Source organism: Acanthochromis polyacanthus, chromosome 3, assembly GCF_021347895.1.
Source record: "Acanthochromis polyacanthus isolate Apoly-LR-REF ecotype Palm Island chromosome 3, KAUST_Apoly_ChrSc, whole genome shotgun sequence".
Lineage (NCBI taxonomy): Eukaryota > Metazoa > Chordata > Actinopteri > Pomacentridae > Acanthochromis > Acanthochromis polyacanthus.
The window spans coordinates 6156996-6183666 of NC_067115.1; the positions used below are offsets into that span (position 1 = coordinate 6156996).

Genomic DNA, 26671 nt, shown 5'->3' on the forward strand with positions numbered 1-26671 from the left:
TCACTTGGTCCTTGTGTCAATTCTGACCTTTCCTGAAAATTTCATCCAAATCCGTCATTCTGAGTAATGTTGTGCAGAGACAGATTCACGTACAACGATCATCACGAAACTCTTCGTTATGTGTTCACATATGTTCCTTGGCGGAGTAAAGATCGGTAACCTGCTGAATCTACAGCTCCTCAGATGCTGGGGGTGCATGAAGACTCTTTTGTTCGTTCTTGCAGCCAACAGAAGATTATTAGTTTTGTTTTCCTCGTTGCCGAGACATTTTAGAGTAAGCAGAAGAAACTGTAGAGAGCAAATGAAGCTGGTGGACTGAGAGGCAGCTGCTGTTTGAAAGGCCCACCTGGAAGCAGGGAGCAGTGAGGGGCTGGGATAATGGTAATTTTATGCAAGTATTGGTTCCTGTGTCTACTTAGAAACTGTATCTTCTTGCACACTGTCTGTAGAGGATGACACCCCCACACTGAGTGTCACTGAAACCTCGGTTTCCACAGACGAGTCACAAACACACCAGACCGCTCAGCGCTGCAGCTTCAGCTTCAGCTGAGCAGCCTGCTAAACCCCTCGCCTTTGTCAGGTCACACAGTGTGGTTTCTGACTCGGTGGTTTCATGTTGGGTCATGTTTCAATAGACTCAGCTCAGACTTACACTGTGCTGTTCATGGCTTCCTTTAATAACCTTGCTCATGCAGTGCATAGCGGACCAAAAATGACTTACATATAAATAAACAAATGCAGAAATAAATAATAAATACAATTCTACACTGTCATTTAGCAGAGACTTTTATCCAAAGCGATGTACATCTGAGAGCGGACACATTTTGGTGACAGAAAAGGGAATCTTTAAGTTAATGTCTACATTTCCATACTTCAGGATTCATTTGGGCTATCTAAGTATTTCTACATGTTTTTATTTATTTTTGCATTTTTATTCCTCCTCAGCAGTCAGCCTCAACTAGAAATGATGTGTGCAATCACTTCTGTTGGACTGCAGTGTAACTTTGATGCCTTTATTTTTATTGTCGTCTATCTAACTTTCTTTTTGCATAAACATAAAATCAAATAACTGACACTTAAAAATAATTTATTCATTGTATAATAATACAATTTTGAATCACTTAGCATTTTAGCACATCTGTTTACTCTGATGTGGTAAATACTGTGGGTGTAAAGTTCACGCGTACATTTTTTTTCTCCAAATTAGTCACAAAAGTTTTATTCACATCACAGGACAATCATTATATCACAAGTACAGCGTCTTTCTCGCACACACACACGGCCTCATTCATGCATATGGGTTAATGCAGTCGCTCACACAGACCCCTGCACACACAGTATGGGTCTACGCATCTCCTCTGGATGCACATCAGCAGTAGTCAGAGTAATCCTCCTCCACATAGTTGGCTGGAAAGAGTCCCACCTGGAAACACAGGAGCAGTGCAGGTGAGACAAAATCCCCCAAACTTCATTTTGTATTTCCACTGTGTGCGGATGTTTGCAGATTCTCACCCGGCCGTACACCTCTCCTTTCCACCAGCCACTGTGACCCTTCTTGGAGAGGATCTTGATGGTGTCTCCTTCCCGCAACGACAGCTCTGAGCGGTCCCTGGCGGAGAAGTCATACCTGGCCCTCGCTACGCCAAAGCTCCTAATGCTGCCCCCTGTGGAACAGAGCCCACATTTCAGCATGGAAAAGCTTCAAACACAGCATGACATTTTGGAGAGTTTGATTATAAGATATATACCGCCCGCATATCGGTGTCTTAAATATGAGGCTACGGCTGGGAGATGGTTAGCTTACAAGTAATGCTGAAAATGGCAAAGCAGCGAGCCTGGCTCTGCTCAGAGTTTTAAAAATCCTTACAACCCAACATAAAATCACAACATTGCTGAAATCTTTACAGTCTCTAGGTGGATGCTGTGACATTTTGTACAGACATGTGGTTTCCAGAGGATAAATCCCAACCGCTCTGGTAATCCTTTGGCCTTTCCTTTCGCACCACCTTGAGGTTGACATTTCAGGTTTGTAGTGAAAATCTGTGATAACTATCGAATGGATTTCCGAGAAATTTGGTTTAATCATTTTTGTTTTCATCAGGATTAAGTGCATTAACGTTGACCCCCAACCCTTTATGCAGCACGATGATCAGGTCAACAGTTCAGCTTGTTCAATACTTTGATTTACAATCACATACTGTCAAAAACAATGACTTTCTAGTCAGTCTTAGCAGTACTTCTTGTTGACTGCTAATTGCCACATTTAACAAGCTACACTAAGACTGCTGCTTTTGTGTAGACATTTTACCCACATTTATATCAATATTGTCAACTGTATGTTAAACCAGTGTTGTCCTTGTGAGCAGGCTCTGAACAGAAGATGGACAAAGTGACTTCATCCACTGCTTTGTGAATTATCAGTTTGAAGCCTAAAGTTTGGAATTAGATTATTGTCATTTTCGTCTTTGCAATCAAGCACTTGAAAACACTACACAGGAAATCAAAAAGTAGCTCTGCCCTAAAACATACGTTTTATTGTCGATTTTGCTCCAAATGAAACCATAATTTACTGAATAAAAACTATGCTGCATTGAGGAACAAACTATTGCATCAACTATTGATTGATGCAATAAAGTCATTGGAAAAATGATCACTGAAGTAACAAATCAAGTAATAGGTAGAGTCAGTTTCTTATTGACTTCCATATAAGCAAACCTCTGTTTGTAAGAAGAAGAGTCACCCCCTGCTGACTGTCAGAATGATTGCAGGTGTAAGGTACTTATATATGCAGTCTATGTGAACATGCCAGCATGCTAATTTTAGCATTTAGCTTAAACTGTTAGGACTGTTGCTTAAAGACAATCATAATGAGGACTGTAGGAAATGACAGATCTTTTGTACCTGGTGTGGTATTTGGCGTGCTGTTAGATGAGTTGCTTTGCTCGGGCTGTTTGTAAGGCGTTCGCAGCGTGGTATCCACATCCTTAAAGTATTCCTTCAGAGAGTTCTGCTGGTAAAACTGAATCATCTCCTAACACGGGACAGCAACAGGAGAACAGAGACACACTGTGAGAATCATGTAAGAATGATGCTGGTTGTGGTTAAAAGGGAGGTGATGAGGTTAAGCACAAATCTAGCACATGACACAGAACTTCAGATTTTTCTTTGGTTTCTTCTGCTCTATGTTATAATACTCTGGCCAAATGAGGGATTAAGACTTACAATTAAACCCTTGAATGCTTTCTTGTCGTTGATGCGGTAAAGGCCTTCACTAGAGGTGATCTTAATGTGTCTGATGTCCATGTTGAACCTGAGCAGAAAGAGGGATTTAGATAAAGAAGACATGCTAATTTAGCATATACTTAGATTAAATGTCAATAAAGGGAAAATGAACAATGCAGAGAATTTTGGCGCGTTTACATTTAGTAATTCACAAGGCTGAATGCTCCACTGGCAGCTCCTTTGAACAGAACTAAGATAGACCTTTTTACTTCTGCAAAGATTAATGGCTTCTACATGTCAAGGATATGTAAACAGAACAAGCACTAGTCCTCTGTTAGTGAAGGCATATTTCCCTGCATTTGAGAGGAAGTGAAACCTGAGCTCATAAACACCGATAATCATTCAACAGAAACGAGCAAGCATGCATTTACAGCACAAAAAACACTGAGTGTGTCGGTTAAAAACCGGCATACATTTTTAAATGGTTAAATGTTTTTAAAGTAGAAGTTGTTTTCACATCTGGCTTACATACAGGGCTGCAGCTCCTTACTTTTATTATCAGTTCATGTTTGTACAAAATTTGCAGATGCCTTAAAATGACATGTTTCATTTTCCCAGTGGTACAAAACCCAAATGTTTTTAATTTATCATCAGTTAAGACAGAGAAAAGCAGCAATATTTATAGTTAGGAAGCTCTGAAGCATTTTCAAATCATTTAAATGAATGTCACTCACACTGGTTATTTCAGCTCACATGGTAACAGATAACCCTTGTTTCAGTGACTCTATTTTAACATACATGTGAGCAGCTGCATGAGGCAGACTTTACTCGTATTTTCACAGATTACTGCTGTTAAAAGACAGACTTGAGGAAAAAGAAAGGAGTTCTAGAACTTATAAACTGATAGTCTTACTTGATGCTGATGGCAAACTCTCCTCCGTCTTTCTGTCGCACAAGGAAGGTTCCATCAGACCGGGACATTAACAGGTTTTTGGCAGCGGTGCGGTCCATGTTCCCTGCAAACCTCGAGTCACAGTGAGAATCACAACATTAGTCTCTGCTTTTAGTGAGATTGTGTGACTTTTCAAAGATGAAGGAAAGCAATCTTTAATAACTTTCAGGGAAAAATCTGAATTCAACAGCAGTTAAACTCACCCTTATTCAATTCAATACACGCAGGAGGTTTTGTAGCTGTTAAAATAACCGTCTTAGTTTTTATTATTATCTTTGTGAGAACAGTGTCTGTTTCAATAAATGCTACACTTTAAAACTGCGGTAATAGTTTACTTTCAGTTCCTGTAATACAGCATTTATAAGCGGTAAGCAACAGTATGCAGGGTCAGCTACGATGTCCTATATGAAGATATATTTCATGTTATTATAGTGGCATTCATTATCTGACTATACATCAGTTTATACTAATTGGGGCCCATAGAAGAGTTATGACTCTTGGTAAAACCATAATCAAATGCTTTTCTGCTGAACACTACATTACAGTGTACTTTAAATCATTTATCAAATGTAAAAATATAGAGTCCTCTTGTATTCTGAGTAGGGTGTGTAGTTCTAAAGAGACTTTATGTACACATTTTTACGTGACAAAAGAATCCCTTGAGAACCGCTTCCAGTCAAAATCTTTTTTTTCTTTTACCTTAGACAGATTATGAGCAAAATAAACGGTGCATTTCCACTTTGAAACTGCAGTGGACAGTTTCTCAAACACAGATTCAGACAGGCAGCGTTTCATAACCAACCTAAAGAGCCATCGCTGTCGGCATGCCTTCCTGGACCATTATTCTTCTTCAAGGATAGGTTTACAGTTTGAAAATCTACTGATGAATTACTCCAATATTACAAGTTGCCGTTGTGTAGAGTACGGTAGTTTTACAGATGTGAGCTGGTGTGCTCCAGCTGGACCAAGTTGGGAGGGGTGAGTAGAGAGACAGGCAGGGGCTTTATAGATAAGCACATTCTGTATAGAGCTACATCTAATTTGTTTTAAGGCAGGAAGAGATGATTCAAATATGCAAACTTGACACACAAAGATGAGATTTTACGGATTTAATCACATACAGAAGAGCGATTTAGAATTATTTTGATAGCATACTGTTTGGTTTGTTGAAAAAAAGAGAAAAATCTCGATTTGGATGAAGTTAGTACAGGGAGTATGTTATTTTATGTTTCTGTTTGAGTCAACAGTTTCATACCTAATACTACCACCAGGTGAAGCCAAAGTAAACTATTTTCATTCTTAGACATTGTGATAATATTTAATAATATCTGTTTACACAAGATACTCTTGATTTTATCCACGGTTGTTACTTTGAGGTCTCTATATGTAGCACATCACAGTTATTAGATTGATCTCAAGGATAGAGAGCAAAAACAACACAATAGGTGACTAAGAACTAAAGGTTACTTTACTCATGGACAGTAATAATGCTGCTATAGACTTTAAAATCACCAATACTGTACACTGTCTGTTTGTGTTTGTGGTCATTGACCAGTATAAGTTTCTCTGTCTGCTCTGCAGAGTTCTCTCTGGCAGTAATGCAAGCAAAGCAAAATAAGAGGAAATCTAACCAAGAGGTTAACAGTAGCTTAGTGGGCAAGTCATTGAACCGAGTTCCTGTTGAAACTCACCAGTTGAAGGAAGACAAGTCTGGGATCGCCCTCTGAAAGAGACAAGATCACACAGAATGAATGTCTGTGGTTCTAACAAGTCTTCACTTCCTAATACTGCTGATGTTTGTTTCTATTCAGCAAATGTACTGACTAACTGACAATGTATGTGAGCTCCTCAGCTGAGATCCCTCTTAAAAACAAAAGCAAAATTGGAAATGTAGCTTTGCCAGAATGCCTTTGTAATGTTTCTCTAGGACAGGTGCAGTTGTTTGATGCTTCATAGCTCATGGTGGCTGCTGGATCATACTCACAGAGACGTAGGGCTGAACCTTTTGGCAGGGGAACCATCCCATTTGACCAACAGTCAGATTTTTTCCCTGAGAAACACAAAAAAACTATAAATCAAACTGCTGGACTGGGTGGACCAATTATTGATAAACCATCAGACAGACTTAAATAAGTTACTTATAAACAGAATCCACTTTAAAACAAGTTACTCCTGTACAGTTGGTCTGAGTTAAACTGCACAACCAAAGTTTGTTTGCAGCAGTTCAGTGTAGAAAGTCCTGCAAAGCCTCAAACAGCTGTCTGACAACAAAAGATGATTCTGGATCACAAATGGAGGAGAGATTGTGCGAAGTGTTTTGTAATTATAACGACAATAGTTTGCATGAGACTTAATGCTAAATCAAACATTGTAGATTCATCAGGCTATAGTTCAAACGTACGACAGATTAAAGCACAAAGCCAGTGTGTACTACAAAGACTTAACTTCATCCAACCACAAACAGAAGATTTCACATAAACCAAAGTGTCTTTACTTGGCTTTTTTTTAAAACTCGAATAATTCCAGTTCTGCTGAAAATCAATTGTCGGGTGAGACTTTACTTTCTTGACAGTAAACAACAAAAAAAAGAAGGGTTTCAGTAAATTTGCTGTTAGTGAGATGTAAGGTAGCTGATCACAGTGAATTCAGGACTCTGCTCAGTGTCCAGTTTTGTCTATTTTTGTGAATTAAACTTACTGTTTTAGCAAATATTCAATGTTGACGAGTGAAGAAGTATCTAAATGTGCCAACAAGTAAACAAAAAAGTGTGTGTGGAAGAAAAATTGCAGTCCTCTACCAAAGTTAAATCATCAAACCATTACTGTGAACATTTTACTTACATATTTACTATTCACCAAAAGCAGTGAAAGGAAGGTTCACTTCCTTTTACTGACTATCTCAAGACTTTGGACATGCATATTCTGTACGTTTGTATTTTGTATATTTTACATAAGTCTGTGGATACTCTGACGGTTAAAAGCAAAAAAAGCTGTTAAACGTAAAGCAGTGTAAATACAGTTAGCTCAGCTCTGTGGTTCTCACCCTATTCGTCAGCCCACACAAAATGTCACAAGATAAACCTGGAGGTTCGTGGTGTGATTAAAGGCGGGGTAAAAAATAAAACAGAATTCCACCACGCAAATCTTTATTAATTTTTCTATTAATAAAAATTCATTCTTTTTCTATTTTGTAGTTCTATTTTAACCAGTCACATGTTCAAAACGTGGACAATCACCAGTTGAGTCCTAACAGTGTCTGTGTTGTATTTCATAATTTTATTTTATGTTTTTTTGTGGGGTAAAAAGAATAATATTTCACTCTTAAGTAGAGTGCACTGAAAGCATACAGAACCAAAAAACATGAAGACTCAAGTCAGGTGTGAGTACCAGCTTCCTGTGTTCAATAAAACTTCACTTTGCCAACTAAAAAGTAGTACTCAACCAAAAAACTACGATTTGGTAAGGAAAAATGAGCAAGCCAAGAGTCAGAGTAAAAGTTTTCTGATGGGGTTTTTCCAGTTATTTTCACTTGTTATATATAAAAAAAGACATTAACAAAGACTCTGGTTTTAATCCTGGACAGTGCAAGCAGCATAAATAACAGTAAGACCATAAAAGTGAAGCAGCTCATTGGAATTGGGTAATTAGTCAAACATAATTTCAAAATCGAAATCGTTCAGATGAATCACACTGCCGACTGCAGACAGACAGAGGCACAGGTTTGGCACGAGGGAGGAAGTGGAAGAACGAGAAGCAGAGAAGAAAATGACAAAAGAGACCGAAAAAGACAAAAGCAGCTCACACCTACACATCAACCACAGGAAACGACGCTCGACAACTCTCCAAATAAAGTGTGACCGCCTCAGCTTAGACAGTGTAAATGCCTGCAGTTGGTTTTTACCTCCCACCAGTTCATGTCGACGTTGGCCCGGGTCAGCTCAATGATGTCACCTTTGGAGAGCTGCAGCGGTTGTCCAAAGCCTACAGGAGGCGGCGGCAGCCCATAGTACTCCTGACACACCTCCATCTTAGGAAATCCTGAGCGAGACATGGAGAAGAAAGAGAAGATGTTGTGATATATGGATGGAGATCTGAAATGTAACACAAGCACTTCATCATAGGATGTTACATTAGAGAATAAACATAACCACAACATTAAAAGGTCCGAAGTAAAGTTGGGCAGTTTAAGCTTATTATATTATGACTTTCTTACCAAGACCAGAATGTCCCGGGGACCTTGGTTTATTCTGCTGGGGCTAAAGACAAAAGGTGTGGAGCAAAATATTATCTTGAGATAATATTTGAGGAGAAGAAAGAACTGCTGGCTAAGTAATATGAAACATAATGCTGCAGATAAATATAGTCTTACCTTCTTTGTATTGACAGAGTGATCTGTAATTTCAAGAGGACAATCAATGTAAGAAGTGATAATTACACTGGTTAGAAGTAACACATACATATGTTACGTACACATGCATGTATACAGACCTGAGTTTCTTCCGCAGGCATTGACTCTGCCTAAACACTCTTTGTGTGCTGCCATTTTACAGCGAGTACAGCGATAGCCCTGGAAAAATATCCCTCTGCAGACGACAGACGGAGACACTTTACCTTAGTGGGCATTTCTTTTAGATTGGAGTTGAGAGAAGAGTGGGGAGAAACAGAAAAGTGAGGCAAGAGTACCTTAACAACATTGAGCAGGCCTTGCAGGACGTGGTTTCCTCGAAGCAGTGCATCTGGAAGTCATGGTTATTTGCTGTGGAGTTCTCAGGACACATATTTGAACTGAAAATAAAAGTAAGAATGGTTTGACCTCGGCTGGGGAAGCAAGCAATCACACTGCTGGTTTTCACGGGCTAATAGTTTGGCTTTTGTAGATGTGAAAAAGCTTGTTCTGCTAATCAACAAATCTTGAGATGTCGACTCATTTCCTATGAGATTGAGCAATCGGCAAAAAAACGATAAATATGATAAATGGCCACAGTTAAAGTCCTCCTGTCAGCGTACTGCAGCTCTGCTTCTCTTCTGATGTGTTTTCCGACATATAAATTATGCATGTATCATTTAAAATCATAAAATCCACAATAACAAAAAAGAAATGAATTAAATAAACCAGCAAAAATTGATTTTCTGGACATTTTTCATTTTTGAATTACAATGTGTTAACTAACAGTCAATTATTTTTCAAATTCAGCAACATCAGGTTTAATTTGAAGTTGTATTTTTGGCCACCCGATGAAACTAAATGTCGCATTCACTCGCCTTTGAGCTCTGTTTTTAGTTTTCACCTACTCATGAGGGAAGTATCTGCCTGTTTTGCTGCAAAATATTCATCAGCTTCTCTGCAATTGTGTCTGTTGTTTGGCGCTGAGGAGGAAGTGCCCAGCCAGTGTTTGGATGTTTCCATGTGTATATGTGCATGTGTGGTCACTCACATAGCCATCTCAAACTGTTCCAGCCATTTCTTCTTCATTTCTCTAGTTTTGAAGAATAAATCGTACCCAGAACTCCCATAGCAGTCCAGCAGGAGGAACAAATAGGACCACTGTTCGCAAACACAAAAACGCACACTGTCCGTCTTATAGATGCTTTATGAGTGTATTATCTGGTATAACTGGTGCTTCGGTGCAAAGTAAATGACCTTTTTATTGTCCTTCTGTCCTGCGGTTTCATCTCTTATCTGGTATCGCTGTAGTTCAATGACCTCCTTTAGCTCAAACGTCTCTCCGCTTTTCTTCTTACAAATAATGACAGCTTTATCAAAGAGGAATGCATACCTGCCGAACGGCCAAATACACACAAACATGAGGTCAAGTGACAGTGTGCAACACATGAAAAATATACAGAGGCATAAACAACACACACCTGTCCTGTTTAGACTTTTTCTCTGAGCTGCAGATCTTCAGTTCTCCATCAATCTTTGGCCGACCATAGAGAGCTAGAGACTGAGTCTAAAGAGCAGAGCAGAGCACAGCAGAGCAGAGCGATGATGACCAGACAAGAAAAACAGATAACAGCCAAACAGGAACTGACAAAAAGTGAAAACTGTGACCTCACCATGTTTACGATAGACAACTGAAAGTCAGTAATTTGCTTGATGATCTCATTGTCTCGCTTCACCTCGTTCACAGACTGCGCCAGGTCCTGGAAAAACGCATACAAAGATGAACAAGTGAAGGCTTGAATATCATCAAATTAATTTACCGATCAACAAATACACACACTTACTCTCATGGCATCGAGAGCTGTTCGGAGGTTGTCCTTTTCTGCTTGGTCTGTGGTGTGTTTCACCAGCTCCTGCAGACACGAGCAAACCACACTGAATTACAGCTGCTGGATAAACTAACTAGAAAAAGAAGCTACAGTAACTCCATACAATGCAGGCACATACTGCAAACACACACACACACACACATACCTGTAACAGCAAGTGATATTTGAGGACTCTCTGCATAGGAACCATGAGTAAATCTCTGAGAGAAAACCGTCCGCTGTTTGCTCTCTTTGAACACTCCTGAGAGAGAAGGAAGTAAACATCTGCAGTAAACCAGACATGCTAAGAGAATGTGGTATGTCAGTCATTCTGCCAGTTTTCTTTGTAGGCTTCATTATAAAAGCAGCAAAACTGTCAGGAGACCTTGAACAGCACAAAACTCATTTATTACTCTTTGTACCGTAGCCATGAAGATGCACAGTTGAGCTCCTATAAAAGATGCTAAAGCACAATGCAAGAAGTAACAATGAAAGTAAAATAAACATGCAGCTATCATTTCCAACCTTAATTATTCCTAAAAAATATAAACTTAAAGTGGTTCATTCTATCATTCTGGCTAAAAGTAGAGCCAAATTTATTTGGATAGAACATTTCCGTATATATTCGGGCCTCTGCCATTTGAATTTTAAAGACTTCCTTCAGTGAAAATCAAGTTTTGGACCTTGTTACTTAGACATATGGCGTGTGTTACATGCTGGACTGTGACTGAAATAAGCATTTGATGCCAAAAACAACTCAAAATCACAGATTCAGACTCCTAGGGTTTATACTCAACAAACTTGTAAAAAATAACCCAATCCTGTCACTTGTAGGGTGGAGCTTTCTGTGTCATTTTTCTTCAGAAATGGTTTTCTGTTGGAATACGTATGACTGAATTACTTAAATAATGCGACTGAAAGGAGTTGTCCCATACTGGGCAGCATAGAGCAGTTTTACAGTGTTTGAGCAAAGCTGTAGGTGCCCAAAAAGCTTTTCTCTTTGTACTTTTCTGCTCATGCATGTAAAATGAGCTCCTTTGAGCGTGTGTGTCGTTCTCACCTCCAGCTTCATCCTGATATCCTCCCTCGTATTTGAGAGCTTGTCAAGGCGTTTGGTTGCCGCTTCCACCTGACTGCAGTAACGACCGTAGAGTAACAACCTGCAGAGAGGCAGAATACAAAAGAGTACATCACATGCCCTGTGTTTGTTGTGGTACTGAATAACAGGAACAGTTGTGTAGTGCTGTTTACCTTTCCTTGTAGCTCAGAAACACCTGGTAGAGATTCTTGGCTCCGTAATGTTGGATGGAGCTCTGAACCTCCCCCAGCATACTACGATGGGTGTGAGCCAAATCCTACAAATACATACAGAAAACATGACAACAAGGCCGTAAAAGTAAACCTGTGTGCACAACTGGTGTGTGGATAATCTCCAATACCTCTATATTGATGAAGATATTTTCAATTTCATCCTCCCCGAGAAACCTTTCAAGAGGCTTCATAAAGTGCTGCACAAAAGAGAAAGGATGGTTGTTCATCTGCTTTTATAGGAGTGTGTTTCCATGCTTTTGTTTCATGGAGTATGAGTGATATTTTGTGTATATGTACAGATCTTTTATCAGATGGACGTGTAGCACACCTGTTTTATGGATTCCAGTGTATCAGTGTATTTCTCCTCTGTCTGTCTGATCTCCTGCAGGCAGCACTCTCTCTTGTCTATACCAGTCTTCTGCTGCTGCTGCAAAAACACACACAAACAAAATTTCAAACGAGTCCAGACGGTGTGTTCTCAATATGACTTTTAATGTATGTCGGCTATTAAGGACCGCGTTTGAAGCACTATAATTTGTTCTAATTAGTACCTTGCAGCTGAACATTATGAGAGGACCATCTGTCTCTCAGCTTTCTACATTTTCACAAAGCTTGTTACATTTATTTTCTCTTTCCTCTAAAATAAATTCTGCTACTTCATGTTTTTTTTGGTTTTTTAGTTCCAGTCAAAGTCCCACTGGTTCACAGCTATTTGACAAGAATGAATTATTAATGTGACACTGTAATCAAAACCAATCAACGCCAAGAGCACTTCTGCATTGAGGCCAAACTCATTTTTGCCCCTGGCCCTCCTGAGTCCTCATTTGCAACAGCTATTGCAGTGCATTCATCAGACGTGTAGCTGGGTGACTTTTAAGCATGGTGCCTTTCATCGAAGGACCTGCTACCTGCTCTTTGAAATTATCTTTCATCTCAAAAATCTCATCTCTGGGTGGATCAGTGACTTCCAATCTGGGGGTTGTAACACCCAGAAAAGGTTTCAAAATAAATCCAAGGATCATAAGATGATTACGAGGATGTGTGAGAGGAGGAGGGAAGATATTTCTGCTTCATAAAATCTCGTTTAATATTTCAGACTGTCCTCTAACTCTTTGCTTTTTTTCCCTGCAAATTCATGAAGAACTTTACCAAAGCACTCACAAGTCAAAATTGTTGGAAACCACAGATAAAGATGATCAAAAACAGACTGAAACTTAGATTTTATACATTTTTGAATTCCCAAAGTACCACGCTCAAAGGTTTGTGAAGTCTCCTGGTTGCTAAAAGCAGCTCAGAGACATAATGTTTGTTTGTGAATCACTCACAGTTTCAGGCTGTTCGTCCGTCCGCATCAAGTCTTCATAGATCTCATCTCCTTCGTTTTCCTCATCCTCCACACAGTCGTATAAGTCGTCATCCTCATCCACTGTGTCACTGATAGACATAACACACGCATACATTGTTATAATCATTGCCTTTGTCTTGTCTTTATTAAAATCCCTCTGGGGAACATCACAGTTTCACTCCACAGGAGAGGTCAGAAGACACAGTCAGCCACAGAGTAACACCTGTGGAGCTGCAGGGGTTCAGCATCCAACTGGAGTAGAAAGATTAATTACCTTTAAATACTTAAGATTCAACAGCCCATGCATTAAATTTACATTTCTTTTTAATCCTCAAGCAAGCAGCACTTCTGTCTTCTCAATTCTTGGTTTGGAATGAAACCCCTTTACCATTTGATGTGATCTTCTAATTGTAGGTGACCATGAATATTGTGGCCTAATTTGTGCTTGTGTGTGAATTTATCTGAAGAAGATGTTAAAGGTCAAAATTTCATATTACTGAAAACATTTCTTTGTGGTAAATTTGATTATTTAAGATGGCAAGTGTCTTTCACTTTGCTAAAGAATTCACCAGCCGAAATGTCATGTGTCTCAACTTTAGAAGTGGTCAGTGTTGGACACACTACCAGTCAAACGTTTGGACACACCTTCTCATTTAATGCTTTTTCTTTATTGTCATGACTATTTACATTGTGGATTCTCACTGAAGTCATTAAAAATAATAAATGAACACATATGGAACTATGTAGTAAATAAAAAAAGTGTGGAATAAGTCAAAACATACTTTATATTTTAGATTCTTCAAAATTGCCATCCTTTGCTTTGATTACTGCTTTGCACACTCGTGGCATTCTCTCCATGAGCTTCATGAGGTAGCCTCCTGAAACGGTTGGTCAACAGTCTTGAAGGAGTTCCTAGAGATGCTGAGAACTTGTTGGCCCCCAAACCATCTGGATTGGGTTTAGGTCAGGTGACTGTGGAGGCCTAAGTAGCACTCCATCACTCTCCTTCTTGGTCAAATAGTCCTTCCACAGCCTGGAGGTGTGTTTGGGGTCATTGTCCTGCTGAAAAATAAATGGTGGTCCAACTAAAGGCAAACCAGATGGGATGTCATGTCGCTGCAGGATGCTGTGGTAACCATGCTGGTTCAGAGTGCCTTCAATTCTTAATAAATCCCCAACAGTGTCACCAGCAAAGCACCCCCACACCATCACACCTCCTCCTCCATGCTTCACGGTGAGAACCCTGCATGTAGAGATCATCCGTTCACCTTTTCTGCGTCGCACAAAGATATGGCAGATGGAACCAAAGATCTCAAATTGGGACTCATCAGACCAAAGCTCAGATTTCCACTGGTCTAATGTCCATTCTTTGTGTTTCTTGGCCCAAACAAATCTCTTCTGCTTGTTGCTTTTCCTCAGTAGTGGTTCCTTAGCAGCCTTTTAACCATAAAGGCCTGATTGGTCAGTCTCCTCTGAACAGTTGATGTAGAGATGTGTCTGCTACTAGAACTCTGTGTGGCATTTATCTGGGCTCTAATCTGAGCTGCTGGTAACTTGCCATTTCTGAGGCTGGTGACTCAAATGAACTTCTCCTCAGCAGCAGAGGAGACTCTCGGTCTTCCTTTCCTGGGCGGTCCTCATGTGAGCCAGTTTAGTCGAAGCGCTTGATGGTTTTTGCGACTGCATTTGAGGATACATTTAAAGATTTTACAATTTTCCGGACTGACTGACCTTCAGTTCTTAAAGTAATGATGGACTGTTGTTTGTCTTTACTGAGCTGATCGGTTCTTGCCATAATATGGATTCTAACAGTTGTCAAATAGAGCTGTCAACTGTGTACCAACCTGACTTCTGCACAACACAAATGACTACCTCACGAAGCTCATCCAGAGAATACCAAGAGTGTGCAAAGAAGTAATCAAAGCAAAGGGTGGCTACTGAGAAGAATCTAAAATATAAAACATGTTTTGATTTATTTCATACTTTTTTGTTTAGTACATAATTCCATGTGTGTTCATTCATAGTTGTGATGCCTTAAGTGAGAACTTACAATATAAATAGTCATGAAAATAAAGAAAACCCATTAAATGAGAAGGTGTGTCATTTATCTAAATATTAGTAAACAGACATATGCCTCAAAACCAAATTCCAATATATTCTAACAAACAGTAATTACTTTTCTTTTAAAAATATATACACAAAAACAGAAATCTTTTTTAAACTGCTTCTCTTATACATCAAGATTATTATTTATTTTACCATTATCACAAAAAACTTACTCTATTTGGTCAGACAGGCCACTGTAGATCTCATCATCAGGAGTGCATCCCTCCAAAGGAAACGGCCTGGAGGAGGAAAAGTCAGTGCAGTTGGTGAAACAGGGAAGGTGAGCGAAGAATGACAATGAAATGAGTGTTGTTGCCAAGTGAGTAATGTTTCTGAAGATGAATATGGGTTGCAAGTTGAAGCAAACAAGCCTCCATTACCGTGATGAAACCTCACATATAAACCCTCACATTACTCTGTAATATAAAGTATTTGGCTTTTGAAGCATCTTGGCCAAGAAATCTGACCAGAAGATCCTGCTTAACCTATCCGAAAAATAAATTAGATGTCATTAAAATAAAGGTTACAGCCTTGAAAATTACACTTTTCAATAAACTTTAGTATCAGTAACAGAGGACAGAACTCTTCTCTGACAGCAGCGATGTGATCGTATCTGCTTCTCTAACTTTGGGGGAAAAAAAGAAAATAACAACCACAAGTTTCTGCTCCACACGATCAATTTTACTTTTAGAAATTACCTTGTGGCTTAATCAAATTTGGAGAGAGACGCCAACAAAGGACCGAGCAGGGAGAGCTAAAAACTGAGCAATCTGGCTGGTTCACTGGACAGATGGCAAGCTGCCACCATACTGATCACTCCCTCGTTTGATACGACGTTTCCTGGCAGAATTTTTACTTTTACAGAACTGTATGTTTCCAATTTTTATTAAATGAGGAATTTCTTCTGATTAGGACACAATAAATCATGGGGCTTGATTGCTTAAAATGCAAGCCTGTTGGCTTAAATTGGCATCACACTGCAGTTTCACTTCCAGATTGTTGACATTGGACACAAGCGGTAAAGTAATGTTATTTTCTCACAAAGCTTGTGCGATAAATCTTAAATATGAGACGAGCACAATAACACTGAATAACTACCTTCATCTATTAAAGGAGGCAACTGTCGACTGAGATTAAACCGAGCATTTCTGCCTCCACTGTCAGCAAAACCAAGTCCTTTTTTATTCTCTCACTGCATTAACAGCAGCTACGCCTCACATAAATCAGCACACACATCCATCTACACACGTGGACAAAATTGTTGGTACCCCTCAGTTAAAGAAGGAAAAACCCACAATTCTCACTGAAATCACTTGAAACTCACAAAAGTAACAATAAATAAAAATTTATTGAAAATTAAATAATCAAAATCAGCCATCACTTTTGAATTGTTGATTAATATAATTATTTAAAAAAACAAACTAATGAAATAGGGCTGGACAAAAATGATGGTACCCATAACTTAATATTTTGTTGCACAACCTTTTGAGGCAATCACTGCAATTAAACGATTTCTGTATTTGTCAATGAGCGTTCTGCAGCTGTCAACAGGTATTTTGGCCCACTCCTCATGAGCAAACAGCTCCAGTTGTCTCAGGTTTGATGGGTGTCTTCTCCAAATGGCATGTTTCAGCTCCTTCCACATATGTTCAATGGGATTCAGATCTGGGCTCATAGAAGGCCACTTTAGAATAGTCCAACGCTTTTCTCTCAGCCATTCTTGGGTGTTTTTGGCTGTGTGTTTTGGATCGTTGTCCTGTTGGAAGACCCATGACCTGCGACTGAGACCAAGCTTTCTGACACCAGGCAGCACATTTCTCTCCAGAATGCCTTGATAGTCTTCAGATTTCATCGTACCTTGCACACTTTCAAGACACCCTGTGCCAGATGCAGCAAAGCAGCCCCAAAACATTACTGAGCCTCCTCCATGTTTCACCGTAGGGACAGTGTTCTTTTCTTCGTATGCTTGGTTTTTGAGTCTATGAACATAGAGTTGATGTGCCTTACCAAAAAGCTCCAGTTTGGTCTCATCTGTCCAAAGGACATTCTCCCAGAAGCTTTGTGGCTTGTCAACATGCATTTTTGCAAATTCCAGTCTCGCTTTTTTATGAGTTTTTTTCAGCAGTGGTGTCCTCCTTGGTCGTCTCCCATGAAGTCCACTTTGGCTCAAACAACGACGAATGGTGCGATCTGACACTGATGTACCTTGGCCTTGGAGTTCACCTTTAATTTCTTTGGAGGTTGCTCTGGGCTCTTTGGATACAATTCCAACGATCCGTCTCTTCAATTTGTCATCAATTTTCCTCTTGCGGCCACGTCCAGGGAGGTTGGCTACTGTCCCGTGGGTCTTGAACTTCTGAATAATATGAGCCACTGTTGTCACAGGAACTTCAAGCTGTTTAGAGATGGTCTTATAGCCTTTACCTTTAAGATGTTTGTCTATCATTTTTTTTCGGATGTCCTGGGACAATTCTCTCCTTCGCTTTCTGTTGTCCATGTTCAGTGTGGTACACACCTTTTCACCAAACAGCAGGGTGACTACTTGTCTCCCTTTAAATAGGCAGACTGACTGATTATGAGTTTGGAAACACCTGTGATGTCAATTAAATGACACACCGGAGTTAATCATGTCACTCTGGTCAAATAGTTTTCAATCTTTTATAGAGGTACCATCATTTTTGTCCAGGCCTGTTTCATTAGTTTGTTTTTTTAAATAATTATGTTAATCAACAATTCAAAAGTAATGGCTGTTTTTGATTATTTAATTTTCCAATAAATTTTTATTTATTGTTACTTTTGTGAGTTTCAAGTGATTTCAGTGAGAATTGTGGGTTTTTCCTTCTTTAACTGAGGGGTACCAACAATTTTGTCCACGTGTGTATGTTATCTCTGCTACATCCAAATATTAACTGCATTTAAAAGGAGTAAATAAACAATAAGCAAATGATTTATAACAGACTACAACAAATAGCACATCGATAATAAATAACATTATAATAAAAGCCTAATAAATCTCATGTACTTATGTAAAGCTGTATAGAAATGAGCACTTAAAATGTTCTTATAATGCTAAATCCGTAAACATCTCAGTTACAGAGGCATTAATCTACTCACTGAAATCCTCTCTGCACAGCAACTGATGAATGAGACAGAGTGGACAACGTGTCGATGACCTGTCGCACAGAGAGAAACACAAACAAGTACATTATATGGTTAATAAATGTTGCACAGAAAGACACACAGATCGGAAGAGAAGCCGTAGAGCTTTTTCACACTTCAGGAGTTAACGCCGAATGATTCTCCATCGACCCAGTTTCACTTTTATTCTGTTTGACAGTTAAAGTAAGAAGTGTAGTATAATGATGTGAGATGAGAGATAACCAGCTCATGAAAGATGTGATCAGAAACAAACCCACAGATGTGACCAAGTGGTCCAAATGAAACCGATGATTTCTTGCTGATTAGGACATATTGTAAAATGCATGAGTGAGTTATGATATCTGTCTGCATGGGCTGTTTGTAATGTTCTGCAACTATGATGCAACCAAGAAAATAAATCCTTTAGTTTTCTGCTGCATTTTTCATTTTTTAACTTCTTTATTGTTGTCCATCTCCAAAATAGTATATGACTGGTGTCTAGTTCAAACTTTTTTGACAGAGCTACATCTCTCTTCTCTCAGAGCGGGTATAAAAAGAAGTTTAAGGGTCTCTCATGACACTTGCTGTGATGTAAGATAGTACTAAACAGTGTCAGTCAGCACTACTGAACTTTTCTTGCTCATTTCTGCTTTTATCAAAGATAGAAAAAGGAGGAAAATGTAACAAGAAGTGAAAGACTGAGGAAGGAGTTCTGAGAAAAAAACATTTTAACGGACTATTTTACATCTACTGTCATTTTATACCCAGAGGATTCTTCTATAGGACTTGGAAGGAAATACACTCACTGGTGGAGAATTAAAGGAGAAGTTAAAAACCAATCTCATGTTTGTTCGTTAAATATAAAGCAGCAGATCCAGAGGAGCCGTTTCCCTCTGCTTCTAGTTTGAATGCTTTGCTGAGGTGCTGGCTTTAGCTTCAAATTTAAAGGACAGATATGAGAGGGTACTGAACAAAATCTCATCAAAATCTTAGCCAGAAAGTGAATCCAAAAATGCTGAAATGTGGGGCCTGTAAGTTGTTAGCAGATCCACAAAAGAAAAATGTCTCCTGTAAACTTATAAGATGGTTTTATCTACTGTAGCAGTTGTCTCTGAAGCTCTAAAAAGTAAAAGTTCACATAATTATGTCACATAAAAGCAAAAAATAAGAGGATGAGGATGAATCCTTATAACAGAACTTTGTGTTTTTTTCTAAAGTTGTGTATCGTTACACTGCTTTAAATATTTTTGCGATCACACTTCTACACTTTCAGTTGTTTAAGAAGCTGAATGCAGAAAATGTTCTCATTTAATAAAATTACTACTTTAACTTGGGTAAAGGATCTTATACCACGCCTGTTTGCTTTCTGTAGCTGATTGCTCTGGGAGACTGACTGGAAGCAGCAAAGCGAAACGAGAAGCTCAGTGACAGTAACACACTATAAACTAAGCAAAAAGAACAAAAACTGTAAAATGAGAAGAAGAAAAAAGAGCCCACAGTTTCGGTTGTCCCTCCTGTGACTCATTTTGCTCTTGAAGACACTGCTTCCCCTCTTACTTTGCACACAAAATCAAGCAAAGGCTCATTTTGAATCCCCTCTGGTTCTCACTGCACAGAAAGTGAAAGAGATCTGTGAAATACTGAATTGATGCACTCGCTCAGCCACTTCAAATTAGAAAATCACCAAGCGTCTTCCTGTTGGGGCTATGTGGGTGTCTGCAAGCTGCAATAAGGATTCAGGAGCGTGTTCGTGCTTCTGACTTGACTGTTGCTGCTGTAATGACTGAGGCATGAGTGCATAACGTGATTCTCTTTTTGCAGGTTAGTATTACTGTGTGTTGGATACAATAGAAAGACAGAAACATTTCAGATGCTTAAATTCCTATCCATTATGTAACCCCCAAGGAGACGTGTAAATGATCCTAAAGTCACTCTGCAGCATAGTAACAACCCTAAACATGCAGCCAGACTTACAAAGAGCTAGCTTTAGTGATAATAAGGAAAACTAGCCCTGCAACAGATTGCCCTGATCTCCACACCATGGAATCACTCTGACGCTATATCCACACTGATACGTTTCATTTTAAAATGCTTAACTTCTGCTACATTCACAAGCACTCCACACTAGACTGGTGTCTGGAGGCATGAAGACTTTTGGAAGCGATGCTAACCCCGTTTTAGTTTGGAAACTCGAGGGGTTGCATTTTAGTCTGGACGGCAGGGTTTCTGCAGAAATCAGCCAGTTAAATTTAATGCTTTTCAATTTGCTTTACAACTGTGAACTCAACAAATCACATGAGTATATTTTTATAAAAGATGATTTTTATATGAAAACTGTCCCTACATTTCACTGTTTCTGAATCCTGAAACCACCCCTGACCAACCATGGGCTGCAGTCATTCTCTGAAATCCAAGTTTTCTTGCCATTTTTGCTGGAATTTGCGTTTCCCCATTTCCCAGCTCTCCTCCACCTGGTCCAGCCTGCCGGCCACTTTAAAAACACACAATTTTTGGCAATTGTACCCCACTGGCTGGAACAATTATCACAATGCTTCGGCATGTTTATGCACATGTACATATCTGACGAATCGCAGTCTATAGTTATAAATTACTATTGCCAAATATTTCTCTTGAAAACTGCAGGAAGAATTTTTAATGCCACTGAGAATAAACTTAATGATTTTAAAATGATTTTTAAATGCCATTTAAGGCCTCAGTTTTTGCAAAAACAACTTAATTACTATTAATGCTTTCTAACGCCCTGCAGAAACCCTGGGACGGACAGAAACAGAGACGTTTGGAAACAATGATTCCATCACCTATGTTTGCTTTCGGTTTGGGCCTTAACTGACACTACTTGTCTTCTTCCATAAGATGATCAGTGCTAAATCAAACATGTGTAATGAATCACAGGTATTGCTGACTTTGTTGTCAATGCTAAAAGCTGTTGTGCAGTTAAGAAATCTCTGTTCTTACTGTTAACCATAAATGTTGTTCCTCCAGTGTTTACTACAGCTAAGCAACCAACCCTCTGCTTCTTGTTTACACTGGCACCCACACCATCAGTGAAGGGTCATGTGATATAAGTGATAAAAACTGAATGTACAAGAAGGATTACATGAAAAGACAGAAGACACAGACACAGCCTGAATCCACAGAAGAACTGGGCCAAGCTCCCCAAGGTGCTCCGACGACCTACATGCCAAGTACATAGAAACTCTACAAGTGTTCCAGGAGGGCTGTCACATCAAATGTTTCTTTCTGTCTACTGCACTTTGAAGTTCTTGATTAAAAATTGCTTTTGGTTTATTTTCTGATACACAGACAGATAAATAGATGTGGTGGGGTGATACCTTTGCAAAGTCCCGAACATCAAACAGGTCGAAGGCTTCAAACAGTTCGCTCTTTTTGAGATGAAACCGGTCTTGACAAACTCCCAGGAACGTCCGAATGTTCTTTAGGCACAGGAACTGAAAACAAACACAAATGCAAACATTATTTTAGCGCTGAAGTTAGTAGCCTATTATTTCAGCTTATTTATTCATGCTATAATCACAAATTTGCTTTTCAAGCTTTACAATCTGTACAGGATGTGGCACAATCTATCATTACTCTTTTGACTCTGGCTAGGGAAATTACCCCAAATGCCCCTTTGTTAATCAAATAATTAATAAACATCAGTCCTAATCCAACAATCTTTGTCAAATATCTGAGCTTGCACTAGGGAAAATTTGTCTCTCGCCACTGTGGTTAAAGTGCTAGAATTTTGTTTAGCCACATTTAGCCACACTTTTTCAGTATCTGTACTGCGGCGCGCGAAGTTGTGAACAAAAGACAAGACAGTTGAGGACATCATCTTGGGCTTTGGGAAATACTGATGCAGTATATTTTTCACCCTTTTCTGACAGTTTATAGAACAAATAATTAATCACTCAATTGAGAAAGTAATGGACAGATTCAAAAACAATGAAATGACCAATTAATTGCCAGCCAAATAGCAGCTGAAGGCCTGAATAGCAAAAATACAGGAAGAAAAAAACACATGGGTTAACAAGTTGGGATGCACAAGGACCAGGGGATTGGGGATGAGGGAAGTGTATATGTACGTGTGTGTGTGTGTGTGTGTGTGTGTGTGTGTGTGTGTGTGTGTGTGTGTGTGTGTGTGTGTGTGTGTGTGTGTGCGCACGTGTGTGTAGCAAAGGGGGAGGGGTGTTGGTGGAAATGGAGTAAGTCAGGTGCAGAGAGCGAGAGCTGTAGTCCGAATCCTTTTTTCTGATTGGCTGAGACGAGACAGGTGACAGTGTGCATCTATTAACGATCGGAAGCATTCGGGTCGTTCCGCTTATCAGTAAAGGAGACGTGGTTTGTTATTTTCTTTGACTATCGCTCGGCAAAGTACGAAAAAGTTGTAAGTTAACCCTTTTTTCACATTTATTAGGCAAAATTAGCTTCGCCACCATGGCTAAACATGCTAAAAATGGCTTCGCCATCCTGAGGAAGGCTTCGCCTTTGGCGAAGTGGCGAATGGCTAGTGCAAGCACAGAATATCATTTTGTTGTTGCATCCCACATGTGTTTGTGTTTTGTTATCAGTATTTTTGTGCTTTAAACTGTCAGTCATTTAAAATGAGCAACATTAAAATGTCTGAAGTGGCTCTAAGAACTTATCAGTATTTTTAACTATGTTCTGTCATTTGAAAACCAAATTTTTCTATAAATAAATCAATAGGAATTAAATGCATAATTCTGTACAGTATGTACTGTATATATAAATAGTTCTATCTAAATGAATAGTTTAAAATAACTTTAAAAGAAATGAAACACAACAATAACACAAAAATCATGTATGCTAAGCTGTAAATTACAAACAAATACACAAGATGCAAATGAAAAATACAGGCAGCAGTCCATGAGGCCGCTGTAAGGAATTATAATACGGAGCTAGATTTTACATTTCTAACATACATGCACTGGATACCACATGAACTGTATCTCAAAACTGCTTATATGAATGCTCGTCAACTGCACTGACCACATGCATCCGTGAACGGAAATAAAGAAATGATCTGACAATAAAAGAAGCAGCTGGAAGGCCAGAATTTCAAAGGCAAAATATGTCAATGACAGATACCACACAGCGCTGTTCGACTGACATGGTGGTCAGACGTGTACCGCTTTACATAACTTCCTGAGCCAGCTGCAGTCTCTCGCTGACTGTCTGTTCAGCAGTGGGAAATGCGGAACTCTAATTTGAGAAAAGGGGAAATGTTAAGTTCTGACTGATACTGCTGCTCCGTCAAGGGTTTACATTAACATACAGTCAAACATTCTTCTTTGCAGCAGTAACTCATCGTGGAGTAATCCTTATTGCAAGAGCACAAGGAATATCCTCGACTTGTGTAATGTCATCAGGTGTGTGTGTGTATGTGTGTGTGTGAACGCGTCACAGTGGACTCTGCCTTCTGTTAATCAGCGGATATTTCGTAACCACCCTTGACCTCAGAGGATTTCCCAGAGTTTCACATGGACATGCCAATTACACCTCAGCTCCTGCACACACACGCACACGCACATTGTGGGCATCGTAGTGAGTCCTATGCGAAATGATTCAAGGAGTTTCCTTGAGAATTTCAGGCCACACGTGACAACCTTTCTCTTTCTTCGTTGTACATTTTGTTCACATCCTCTGTTTGAATTCCCTCTGTCTCATCAGATACAACCCCATCTTGTGTTCTTGTTTTCACGGAAGCCTACGCATTTGTTTATCATGTAGCATAATTCATGAAGAATTTTAATGAATTTAAAACTGTGTGGAAAGACAGACCAGAATCTGAGTGGCCTGTTTATTTAAAGTTTTACTCAGGACACCCATGGAACCAGGATTTCTTTTAAAAGCTAGTTTAAAGAGAGATAAAAGAATAGTTTGATAGCTTGATGAGAAGACTGTGCCACTCTATTACACTCTGTACAGTAAATGTGCTGAAGTTAGCCCTTGCTTAGCTTAGCATGAAGTATGAAAATGAAAGAAAGAAAGCCAGCCTGGTTTTCAGTTCGAAGGTTTAAAAAAAAATCTGCTTAACGGCAGCTCAAAAGCTTCTAAATAACCACATTACATATAGCTTGTGCAATAAGTTCAAAAACTGAATGCGAAATATGACAATTTATTATTTTGACAGCGCTACATGGGAGCCTTTTTCGTGGCTGGGAGCAGTTGTCAGGCAATCAGCGAAGATTCCAGGAAATTATTCTCGGTGTCTGACAACTGGCCTGGATATAATGTTATATATCTATTGTTTCAACGAGCTTGAAAGACGCTGTTAGGCAGATGACGACGGAGGATTGTTCCCTGTTCTCGTCCTATGATAAGCTAAGCTGATTGGCTGCTGGCAATGGTTTTAAATCATGTTATTTTTGACTCTCAGCAAACTGTCAAGCAGTATCAATAATTCAATGTTTTCTTTTACAAATAATGTTCCAGTTAAAGATTCGATACAACCCTTATTTAATGAAGGATTCAGATGACTTTGCAAGTATTGTTGCCTTACATTCGAAAACACATGCCATCTTGCTTTGGTTTTAATTGGAAAAAAAAGTTGTTAATAGCTCACTGCATTAAGGGATTTTTTTTCAATCAATAAAGACTTAAAGTTCAATATCTGATAAAATGTCTCAGTGTTTTCTTGTCGTTTTACTGTTCTTCCCTGTCATCATCCCCCCGTCCAGTCTCTACATGCTCCCGGATATGTACGACAGTATTTTCTTATCAGACAATCTCTGAGCTTCAATGTCGCACGCTGGTCGCTATGGAAATGGCCTATGGAAATGGAGGAGGAAAAGGTTTGTGTGTGCACTACCTGAGACATCTGTGGCCGCAGGTTGATCTCTCTCAGGTTGACAGCCTGAGGCAGCAGGTTGTTGAGCAACTGGCACAGAAGCACGCCATCTCTCAGAGCCTGAGCCAGGTCACACACCTGCAACAGCGCACACACCCAATCAGACTGAGGAACCAAGTCGGTGTTTTTATTCATGTGCAGGTGTGTGATTCAGCCGATTTACCTGCGCTCCCTCCCATGTGACCCGGTGGTTCTCAGGAAGAACCCGGCAGTCGATCAACCACATCGCACACTGCCGCCATAGCTCCATCTTTATTCTCGGATAGACAGGTGAGATCAAATTAGCGGCAAATCAGATGGCCTACAGTGAACACTGAGCAGCTGCTCTCACTGTCCTTACAGTAAAACACTGACACCCAATACAAAAAAAAGCTCCAGTTGTATCAGAAAACTTAAATTTTTTACCTGTAAATCAGTGTAATGCTAGCGTCAGCTCTTACCTCCACTAGTTTCTCCTGGCAGTTCTGTGTCTTCTCTCTGAATGCTCACGTCCCCGTCTTCCTTTCAATGCCTCATTTTCAGACTTCAGCGCTCTTGTTCTGCCTTTCTTCCGTGGTGGGTGTTCTGCAGCGCTGCACTGCGTTGAAGGCTTTTAACTTCATCCCGCAACTTCCTTTTTCCTCTGACGCACCCTCACATACACACATACAGAGACATGCATACACACAAAGTTGCTGCTGCTGCTGCTGTGAGCGCTACAAGCTGAGAAAAAGAGTGTGACCTGTATGCGAAATGGTGTGTAACTTGTGCGTAGTACGAAACTCAAGTTTGTCTTTCACGAATACACCTAGTAAACATGCAACATTATGTATAGGAAGTAGGCTGTGTATAATTTAGATGTGATATGTACACTTGTTGTGGTAATGTGCAAAATGTAGATGCATCAAGTTTCTTTACAAAGACAATGTATCAACCTTTATGCTGCAAGAATCACACACACACACACACACACACACACACACACACACACACACACACACACACACACACACACACACACACACACACACACACACACACACACACACACACACACACAGAAAAAGCCTGTTACAGTATCTCAAGGGGAAAATACTAAGTTCAAATTAACTATTTATATAGTACTGAACATCTCATATTTAATTTGTGAAGTCTGACCTAAAGCTAACAGCAGACAGACAGACTACGATGCCATTCAAAGACAAATCCTACAGCTGCCCAATGAATAATGAAACAGCTGCTCAGAAGCTCTGACTGCACCCAGTGGTGTAGTTACCGGGATGTGAGCACATTTTAGGATTCACAGCTGAGGAGCCATGCAAAGAAAACTCATTCTGATGTAACAGCTCAAAAAACTTATTCTGAGTCACTGGACCAACGAAAGTGTTGCCTATAACATCAGTAATCCCAGTCTGAGAGACTGCAGGATTTACTCAAGTATAATCAGGTACTTCTGCTCTATTTGAATACTTTCA

General features: G+C 39.5%; 1 protein-coding gene across 3 annotated transcripts; it reads right to left on the reverse strand.

Moving 5' to 3' along the window:
- Window positions 1-1070: 1070 nt before the first annotated feature.
- On the reverse strand, window positions 1071-25884 carry LOC110954007 (proto-oncogene vav). Of its 3 annotated transcripts, none has more exons than XM_022198267.2 (29): window positions 25658-25865; window positions 25381-25467; window positions 25179-25295; window positions 21679-21795; window positions 18302-18360; window positions 15361-15426; window positions 13062-13170; window positions 12065-12163; window positions 11865-11933; window positions 11677-11780; window positions 11486-11585; window positions 10592-10687; window positions 10402-10470; window positions 10231-10317; window positions 10039-10124; window positions 9815-9950; window positions 9609-9718; window positions 8857-8958; window positions 8662-8756; window positions 8543-8565; window positions 8387-8429; window positions 8075-8211; window positions 6159-6224; window positions 5866-5897; window positions 4136-4246; window positions 3223-3310; window positions 2902-3031; window positions 1513-1664; window positions 1071-1423 (listed from the first exon to the last, which is right to left on the reverse strand). In XM_022198267.2, exons 2-29 carry the CDS (start codon window positions 25465-25467, stop codon window positions 1370-1372), a joined length of 2544 nt encoding a protein of 847 aa, XP_022053959.1. In that variant the 5' UTR covers window positions 25658-25865; the 3' UTR covers window positions 1071-1369. The 3 variants fall into 3 exon arrangements, 2 of the variants coding, with proteins under 2 accessions (XP_022053959.1, XP_022053958.1); XM_022198266.2 differs by having other exon boundaries at window positions 25381-25476; XR_007941027.1 differs by lacking the exons at window positions 1071-1423; window positions 1513-1664; window positions 2902-3031 and having other exon boundaries at window positions 4136-4238; window positions 25381-25474; window positions 25658-25884.
- Window positions 25885-26671: the final 787 nt, after the last annotated feature.